A 10,340-nucleotide genomic window follows, 5' to 3' on the forward strand; every position below is an offset into this window, starting at 1 on the left:
AAGAAAAAATAATAAAACTCACCCCAGACTTCAAATCTGGAGCTCACACCCTTCGCCCACCTTTTGCAAGTCTCTTAGAGAGAGAAGCATGGTGGGTTTTGGAGAGAGATACCGTGCGAGATAGAGAGTCAGTGGAAGATAAAGATGAAGATGGTGCAGTGTGGTTAGAGGACTTGACCAAAGACCCCGAGAGAGAGAGACGGAGAGGTAGAGAGGCTGCGAAGCTCATGGAATTACCGATAAACAATCATCAAGTTTCTAAGTTTTTATTGACAGACGGAAAAGGGAAAGAGGAGAGAGAGAAAAAGGGAGGAAGAAACGATTAAAGTGGGATCCAATTTATCAGCCGGTTATACAAAGGTTGTATATGCCGGTTGTTCTTAGCATTTCCGTTTTTATAATTAGCTAAGGGGGAATTATTGCTGAATAAATAAATGGATCATTGTATAAGTTAGTTGAATATATATTGAGTTTCGCTTGAGATTGATCGAAGGTGGCGGTGGATCTTTTAAGTACACTACTGTTTGTGTGGAGGATGGAAATGCTAAGAAGATGCAGCAACGTTTGTAATTTCGAAATAATAGTTGCAACTGTGATGCTTTTATTATCAACCAAAAAATGCGGGCCGTATCTCCAAAACACATCCCAAGAAGAATCAGATTCACCAGAAGATTCAAAACACGTTTCCTACTTCCTTATATAATTTCCAAGTTCCAACAACGTCTATTTTTTACGTATAAAACTATCCAAGAAAACCCAAAAGATTTGGAAAGGTGTTCAAATAGTGCAACAGCTAGGCTTCAAGGTAACATGACAGACACGTAGGTACTGGATCTCACACATACAAAGAAGAGCATGCATATACAAGAGAGCGAGAAAGAGAGCAGCTGGGTCAGTTGTACCGTGGAAATGAAGTCCTCCTTCAATGCAATGTGGGTACGGCATGAACGGCACAAGTAGAACGTCTTGCCAGGAGCTTGATCGAATTCAATGAGGAAGAGCCTCCCCATTCCGAACTTGGTTGCTCAAGCAGCTCTGAAACTTCAAATGTTCTAAAATTAAAGTACTTCAAGAAAATGTTGCGGCCGCAAAATAAATTAAAAAATAAAATAAAAATTTTGAGCATTAATTTAGTACTGCGGAGAAGGGAAAATAAAGAAGCCGGAAAGACACAGCTGAAAGAGAATCCATGATAATGGTTGGGAGATATACCAGTCTATGAAATTTAGCAGTGGGTATAGAGAGAGGTTAGGAGAAGAAAAAGAAGACGAAGATGATTATATAGCGAAACTGCGTATTAATCAAGAGCAGTTGCCAAGAAGGACCTCGTTCATCAACTGTTTAAGTTAAATGCCAACGTGGCAGAAAAGTAGACATGTTTTGATATATAAATACTTTCAACTCATCTCATTTTATTATTATTATTTTTTTAAATTACCACATAAAATATAATAAATAATTTAATTTTTTTAATTTTAAAATAATAATAATATAAAAAAATAATATTTTATTTAATTCATATAAAATCATCTCATCTCATTATAAATCCAAATGAGCCTAAGAGCTTTGGTCGTGGGTTGGCTAAAGTGCGCACCCAATTGCTGTTGATCTGCTTTCCCGTAGCTAATTTCACAAAAGATTATATTTATCATACATACATCACACATCTGATTTGATTTTTTATCTTTTTATTTTTATTTCTTAACAAATATCTATGGATAAAAATGATGAGTAGAAGAATTCTAAAATAAATTACTAATTATTTATCCATTGCCTTGTGTACACCAAACAATTGCGATAGAAGTGTTAAGTGTAGTTTTTATCTATTGAGAAAGAGAAACGATTTGTAAAAAGACTCAAATAGATGAGTCCCGCGTAATTAACCTTTGTAAAAAAGTATATTTCACCTTTAAAAAGTGTAAAAAAAATTATTCTTTTTAGTGAGATCCACTTTTTTACAAATGACTTACCCGGGACTTGTACAACATTATTCTTTGAGAAATAAACAAAGTGATTTCACAAAAATAAATTTAAATGTGGATATAATTTAATGTGGTATGTTAGATTGTAAAATTATTTTTATTATAAAGTAGCTATCTAACGGATAACGTAAAAACACGTCAACTTGTGAGTTTATATATTTTTATGAAGAGTGGTGCTACTCTGCCGCCTCTATGTACCCACTCTATATGCTGCCTAGTGCAAATTGTACTCTTTTTTTTTTTTGCTTTTTATTTCAAATATTTTTTAAACATATTTGCATTTTTTAAAAAAAAATATCAATACACTAATACTCATGATATATAGTACGTTTGTGTATTTGGCTGTGCCTATTATATTATGAATAAAACTTATCAATTACTTGTATAAAAAAAAGGATGGTGGATCATAAATTAGTAATATGTGAACCAGTTTTGTGGTATTTCCTCCCTCTTTCTCCTAAGTATCTCCATTTTCTTCCAACCATCATTATTGATTCCTTCTCTGAACTTCCACATTATGATAATTAACACTCTAACTACCTATTTTGCCACAAATTTGCAAAATATAAGTTTAAGATGCAAACTGAAACAATGATTGCAATTCAGAGTGCAAAATTTAGTTCCCCCAAATATGATCATCATCAAGTTCTACATTGAAGCAAACGAAAAGCACAGTGATAAGCAAACTAGCTATAGAGATAAGCAATTAACACAAACGAAAAGCATAGTGATGAGCAAATACACAGATAAGGTGCATTGAAATGATGATCAAGAATATATAGTACCCAATGTTGTCAACATAGTATGTGAAATGCATAGCGAACTATGGTAAGACAAAAGGATCTCTCCTTTTCAAAATATGGTTTTTATAAAGAATTATGTACGAGGAAATAGGCTTGCAACCCGGCCTGCCCAAGGCACATTTTGACCCGAACCGGCACATTCGGGTTGGGTTGGATCGGGTCGGAACCGGACGGTTTTCCCTTCATCACATTCATTACAGGATAAATGAGAAATAATAAGAATTGTGGAACATCTTGCTACTTATTTAGCATCATAAGATGATTTTTTCTTAACAATCTACAACAAATTACCAACAAGCGTTTGTTGCTGTTGTGAGAGTGGATGACATTTTCTGGGGAAGGAAACATCTAAGTTTATTCATGAGAAATTTTGTAAAGCAATAGAAACATGCATTTCAGAATTTTCAGAGATGCCAGAGATCAGAGCCTCAAGTGCTCCATCCAGTAAACACTCTCGAGAAGCGCTGGTTGGTGACAGATTGTGCAGTTGGGTCGAATCCATCATCATCACGCTTCTTTTCAAAACAGTATACAGGGGCTTGCTACCGGGCATCCTTGAGCACCGCTCCCACTTCAAACATCATGACATGTGCATTCCTCCCTTCACAACACCTTGCAATTCATGTCAAAGACAAATTTCGATTCCGAACAATCTGTTATATAGAAAGGGTAGACCTTTTCAGCAGCATATTGTGTTAAAAAACAAGAGAGATAGTTCGATTTGAAAGGGTGCCCATATTTAACAAAAATTTACTAAACAACAGAGCAAATGAAAGATGAATTATATATAAATACGCACCAATGTTAAACTCCCAATGAATAGGTTTCTTAGTGACAACATCCTCGTAGTACCAAATGAAGTCGACATTCTCCCAAACGTTGCAAAGGAAGCCATCGACGCGGTGCTGGCCCAAGTACTTGGCACCATCCAACCAATTTGGGCGAAGAATTCCCACCTCAATCTGAACTAGAAGAAAGATGGATATGGTGATGGGTTTGGTTAGGGACGTCATTGTCGAGCACCTAAGCCAAGCCAGCAAGGTAGTCCTCCTCATCGCTCTCCATCTCACTCGAATCGACAACCGACTCAACAGAAGAACTGAGATCTGTTGAGGAAGTCCCAAAAGAGTCAAACTCGTAGGGAAACTCTAGAGGGAACAAAGCCTTCGTCGTCTCAGAGTCGGAGTTGAGCACATTTCTTTCAGTCTTGTCCATGGAAAAACCGTCGTTGGTGAGGAACTCGAGTGGGAGCCAAAACTCAATGTCATCCAAACTCAGAGCCATCCTAAAAACCCTTATAGAAAGAAAGAGAGAGAGACACTCGGTTTCTTGTGGGCATGATTGAGGAGTAAGAGATATATATATATATATATATATATATATATATATACTAGTGCAGGAGAAACGTGCTAAGCACGTTTGCCTAGTTTACTGAAATGATTAATTTTAAAAAATAATGTAATTCTTAAAAAAAATATAAATTTTAATCAATAAACAATTTTAATTTCAATAAACAATCAATAAATAATTTTATTGATTTCTACACTGAACAATACAAGCAATCAAATTATCTATACTTTAAATAAAAATGAAACGAATATAACAAAATAATATATCAAATCAAAAAATATCATCACATATGAGAATTCTTAAATAAAATATTTACTAAAATTTATTTGTTCTTCAAAGCAAGTGGCAAATAAAAGTTATAAGCAAGGACCAGCTTGTTATATTTTTTAGTATATATTTTACATTTTTTAGCAATAACAATAACAATACTTATTATAACATTTGATTAGCTGACATTTCATAATTTTAGAATTATGCTAATAACTAACTAATTTTTATTTATGTATTTCCAGATATTGCATGAGTTTTTTTATTGGATAGATTTTTATGAAATCATATTATCCGTATTAATTGATAATTTAGTCATTATATATATTGGTAATGAAGAAGTTAAAAGTCTAATTACCTTAAAATATTGCTAAAAAAGAAGTATTTGTAAAACAATTAATTGACTTAAAATATTCTCTTTTTTTTCTTGACCCGTACTGCTTTTTTGGCCATTATAGGCTTAGAGCATGTTCATGTAAGTGCTTGATAAGGGTGGTCTTGAAGGAAAAAAAAAAAACCATGTTGGTAGTGGTGCTGTGTCTCGTAGATATACCATGCTTTAATGGCCAGCTAGTTTGCTCGCAACCCAAGAAAAACATCTCCCTATATGTAATGCTGCAGTGAAGAAACGTGAGGATACTCTACAAGTCTGGCCACATTCGTGAACAATGATTTTACGATTTCAATCCAGAGCACACAAAAGACAAGAAAGTTGTTGTTTTCAAAGCTGCTACAGTGATCTAACGTTGAGTTAACGGAGAGATAACGGAAAACAAGAATTTCCGTTTAGTGGCCGTTTCATAGCCACTTATATAATAAGTATAGATATATACATATATATTTATGAATGGGTCTACCCATCTAGGGTTTCCAATGGATATTACTTATGCGGACGAGATGCTCTTTCGCCAGCTAAACAACGGTTTTAGGTTGAACCCACATTTAACGAGTGAGTTGGAGCGGATTTATCCATCAGGTTGGGCCCATGAATATTTTTGCACAGGCGTACGAGGAAAATACGAAAAGGGGTTCATACTTCATAGCAAAATGAAGTTGAAAATAAGAACAATAACAATTGCATCATAATTCACCAATTTTTAACTCAATAATAGGATGATTATTTATTCAAATGTCCAATTCTGGCTATGGATTTTTGAAGTTGTAATCAGTCCGTTCTGATCCGATCCTGAAGAGGTCACAGACCGAAAAGTTTAGTCCATTTTTGTTGTATTGAATCATTAGCTATCGATCCATAAATATATTTTTTTTCCTCTTTTCTTTTTTGACAGAATAATTAATACAAAAAATTAATTAAATTAGTAAAACTAATATTAAGTTATCTCTTTAACATTTTATATATAATTAATGGATATTATATAATTTTATTGTATATAAGTTTAATGGTGATGCTTGGATGAAAATGGCATGATTAACTTATACAACTACTATTTAAAAAGATATTATATATATAATATGTAAAACTATATATATATATATATATATATATATATATATACATTTGGTCGGTCTTGGTCATATCTGATACAAAAAAATCATACCCTGAGATCCAATAATAGGACTACCAATCCAGTCTGATCAATTTTTTTTATCCAGATCGATAGTCTTACATCGCTAAATGTCGTCATTAATTACGCTTTTATTCATCTTAATGAAAATAAATTTATGTACCTATCCCTAGGCAGCATTTGCTGTTTCTTTCTTTTTTAGGGATAAATCAAAATGCAAAATATGTACATGTAAAAAAGTAAGTTCTCATTTGGTTACACATATGAAATGAGATGAAATGAGAAATCTGATAATAGTAATAAGATAGTTTGTAAATAGTAATAAAATACTTTGAGCTAGGATGTTTTATAAAATTTTGATAAAACAAAAAAAGGAAAAAAAATGGATAAAAATGTTATAAAGTTAAAATATTTTTTGAATCTTATTTTTGCTTTAAAATTTAAAAAACTAATTTTTTTTTTAAAGTTTAGAAGAGTTATAATGATTAAATAAAAAAAATTTAAAATTTAAAAAAATTTATGTTTAAATTATATTTAAATATTGAGATTAAATGAAATAAATTGAAATCATTTCAAAAAGAGCCTAATGCCTAGAATACAATTTTAAGGTGTGATATTTATAACAATCTATATAATTATAAACATCAATACAATCCAATAATAAATTACTATGATGACTCGATGCTTTATATTTATATTGATATTTACTCAAATCCTGTTTTTTATTTACAATTTCAAATCGAGTAATATTGTATATAATTGTAGAATAAACAAATATCATACAATTGTTTATTAAAAAAAATTAAAAAAATCATTATTAATTTTTTTTATCACTCCTGCTATGTACAGTCGCAATATACAGTCGCCCAGTCGGTTGCCACGTTAGCTTCTATTAAAAAAAATAATGAAAAACAGAGTTCCATTCCCGCTTCCTTCTCGTCTTGCGATTCGTGGACTTCGACTATGGTTTCTTTCAGTGATTTGTGGTCTTCGACTCTTCAGGTAGAAACTAACGGCAAGTTGAATGCATTTCTGATTCTCTTCGACTCTGGTTCCCGCTTGCTTCTCCGTTGGTGCTTCTCTTGCATTGTGGTCTTCGGCCTGAAATGGATGGCGATTTGGTGCTCATTTTGGAAATGGTGTCATCTTCGGCAATGTGTGGTCTTCACTCGAGCTTCAAGTGGTTGAGTCCGTAAGCAGCTGAACTGGATCTTCAAGTGTGGAAGGGTTCGTAAGCAGCAGATGAAGTTGATTTTGCCCTTCCTAGATGATTGACTGAAAACGTTGATGTTATCTTCTTCCTAAATGATTGCCAACAACTTCCTTTTTTTTTTTTTTTTTGGGACAAGTATTTTCAGTTCAAATAATTATGTTGATGAAATATAGCTACAACCTATAGAACACTGAATTTGGTCAATAAGAAATCATACAAACGATAAAAGACAATGGTAATAGATTGGTCAACCGAAGAAGACTAGCCCCATAGCGTTACATTATTTAGTAGAATTTCCAACCACAAAATACAGCTAAAAATTCTCAAATTAATCCAGATAGTTAGAGAAAGAAGTCAGAACAAAAAAGATAAAGATAACCAACGTCAGTGTGAAACTGGCCAAGTTCTTGTGCTTGAAGTGCTTAGGCAAAAGCTTGGCAGCGAACTCATACGGGTTCCAGACCACAAAGTTGTTGTTGCTGTCGCTCCAAGAAACCACCGAGTCGGTCTCCGACTCGTCTACCATGGCGTCAAGCTTCCTCAGAAACGATGGCAATGTATCCGTTGAAGATCCAGCATCATTAACATCTACCATTCTTCTTCTTCTACTTCTTCATTGAAGACGACGGAACACTGTGGCAATAGAAACTAAGACAGAACTAAGGGTGGCTCTTAGAGAACCATCGCGACATTGAGAGAGGGAGGGCAGCGACTTTGAGAGGAGGGACCTGCCGTCCTCGATGGAGGCACTTTGAGAGAATGAAATCGTCGTCTTCGACAATAGGAAATCGTAGAAGGATTGAGAGAGGGAATTCTAAAATCTAAACTGAGGAGGGGAAATGCAGAAGAAAGGAATGAGGAACGAAAAAAATTTTGAGAGAAGGCTGTGGCATCGAAATGCAAGATGAGAAAAAAAAAATTTTTTTGAGAGAAATTTCTAGAATCAAGACAGTGCATTTCAATTAAATGAATTCACATCATCAGCCGCTTATGCGGCATTTATCTCGACAACTGAACGTATAATTTCTCTTTTTTTTTTTACTACTGCAAAAAAAAAAAAAACAAATCCTATATTTCCTAACTTTTTTCGAATTGTGCACCATTTACCACTGCAAAGTGCACACATCATTTCTAACCTGGAACGAATCAATCGCATCTATGACAAAGTGCTCGGAGACTTCAAGCACTCTGAGAATTACTTCAATAAAATATGGCAGCTGTAAAGAAACACAGAGTATCAATGAACATGAAGTGCGAAAATGGGAAGGAAAAAGGTTCGAGCCAAAAGGGAATCCGAGATCTTGGTCTAGTAACACTGGACAGCTTTTTATTAAACACTGACGTGAATGATACACAATAATCGCTCTTCCACTTTCTTGAGCTGTTGGCATTTCAAGAACTTGCTTTCGGCATCAACTTAGCAGGCATGTAACTCGAAGTAATTCCTAAACCAACCCAGTAGTCTTTAAAGACCCACCACAATACTTGTTCAACTCAACTCAGTTCAACTTTTTCAACTTTCTCGTTCTTTAAGCAATACTCGATTCATTCAGACTTTTAGACCTCTCTTGGCCACAATCTTCACACCTATATTCCAACCCGTAAATAATAAGCCACACATGAAGAAATATCCCGACAAGAGATATTTTAACCCGAAACCGCAGTGATGCCAAAACGACATTTTTTTCGTACACCTTACGCATTTGGGAGAAATCAATTCAAGAAACCAAATTCGCAATAGAATTGGACATATCACCGATACGGAAACAAAAATAAAAACTTTTCAAATTTAGTTTCTACCATACACAAATCCAATCGAGCAGATCCAACTACACATACAAACCATAATCAAAATAAGCAGAGGAAACTGAAACTAAAGAACATCCATCCACTAACCCTATTCCTAACCCTAGGCAAAGAGAAGCGTAAGCAGATCAGCAGCTGTCACAGTCAAATCTTCAAGAGCTTGTAAACTTGGTGACCGCCTTGGTCCCCTCTGAAACGGCGTGTTTGGCGAGCTCACCAGGCAGCACGAGGCGCACTGCGGTCTGGATCTCCCGGGAGGTGATGGTGGGCTTTTTGTTGTACCTGGCGAGTCGAGAGGCCTCCTGGGCCAGCTTCTCGAAAATATCATTAATGAAGCTGTTCATGATCCCCATAGCCTTGCTGGAGATCCCGATGTCCGGGTGAACCTGCTTCAGAACCTTAAAGATGTAGATCTTGTAGGTCTCCACGCTCTTCTTGGTACGCTTCTTCTTCTTGTCGGCAGCGCCGGCACCACCTTCCTTCGGGAGCTTCTTCCCGGCTTTAGGCTTCTTCTCGGCCGGTGCCTTCTCCGCCACGGTGGATTTTTTCTCCTCAGCGGGCTTCTTCTCGGCTGGCTTCTTCTCAGCTTTGGGGGCCATCGGGAATTTCTAAGACAGTAAAAGGTTAAAGAGGAAAATAAACTGTAAATGTAATAAGAAGCGAATCTTTTACGCCAAGGGTTTTGATGTAAGACGAGGAGTTGGGAAAGAGTTTATATAGAGAGACAAAGTGGATTGGCATTGGATAATGGAGCTTTCACACGGATTGATGATGTGTAGTGTTTATGGACCGTTGATGATTTTCAGGCGGACTAGCAAATCGACAGTTGAGATGCTTTTAGCTCGCGAAATTTAGATCCGTGACGTGTTTGGCTCGCGCGGCAACTTTATTTTATTTTATTTTTCGTTTATTTTGGCTCGCGCGGTACCGTTTGAAAATGAGGAAGCGCCTACTTTCGTATTTCGGTGAAATTACGTCAATGTCGTTGAACTGTTGAAGTAACCCAAATATTTGTAAGATAGTGAGATTCGGATATTAAGAATATTTTTAGATAATTATAAAATAATTTATAAATAATATTAGATAACAGTAAAATAATTTAAAAATACTTAAGAATAGTTATATTTCCAAAAAATTGTAAGGTTTACGTAAAAATTTCATATAATGATATTTCTATAGTGATATAATTTAATGTAATACATGAAAGCCTCGTTTGGATTTAAAAAATATTTTATCTCATTTTATCTCATCTTTAAATAATTTTTAAATTCTCATATAAAATATAATAAACAATTCAATTTTTTCAAATATCAAAACAATAATAATATTAAAAAATAATATTCTAATAATATTTTTTTTAACTTTCATTTTTCATCTAAAACCATTTCATCTC

The 10,340-nt window shown here is 34.5% G+C and overlaps 1 protein-coding gene and 1 pseudogene across 1 annotated transcript; both read right to left on the reverse strand.

Annotated features, from left to right (window-relative positions):
* Positions 1-2,850: 2,850 nt before the first annotated feature.
* On the reverse strand, positions 2,851-4,104 carry LOC108981891 (annotated as a pseudogene).
* A 4,754-nt stretch (positions 4,105-8,858) lies between these two features.
* Positions 8,859-9,641, reverse strand: LOC108992962 (probable histone H2B.1). The gene has a single exon (XM_018967688.2). The coding sequence runs from the start codon at positions 9,544-9,546 to the stop codon at positions 9,100-9,102; it is 447 nt and encodes a 148-aa protein (XP_018823233.1). The 5' UTR covers positions 9,547-9,641; the 3' UTR covers positions 8,859-9,099.
* Positions 9,642-10,340: the final 699 nt, after the last annotated feature.

The sequence above is a fragment of the Juglans regia genome, chromosome 14 (genome assembly GCF_001411555.2).
Source record: "Juglans regia cultivar Chandler chromosome 14, Walnut 2.0, whole genome shotgun sequence".
NCBI classification, from domain to species: domain Eukaryota; kingdom Viridiplantae; phylum Streptophyta; class Magnoliopsida; order Fagales; family Juglandaceae; genus Juglans; species Juglans regia.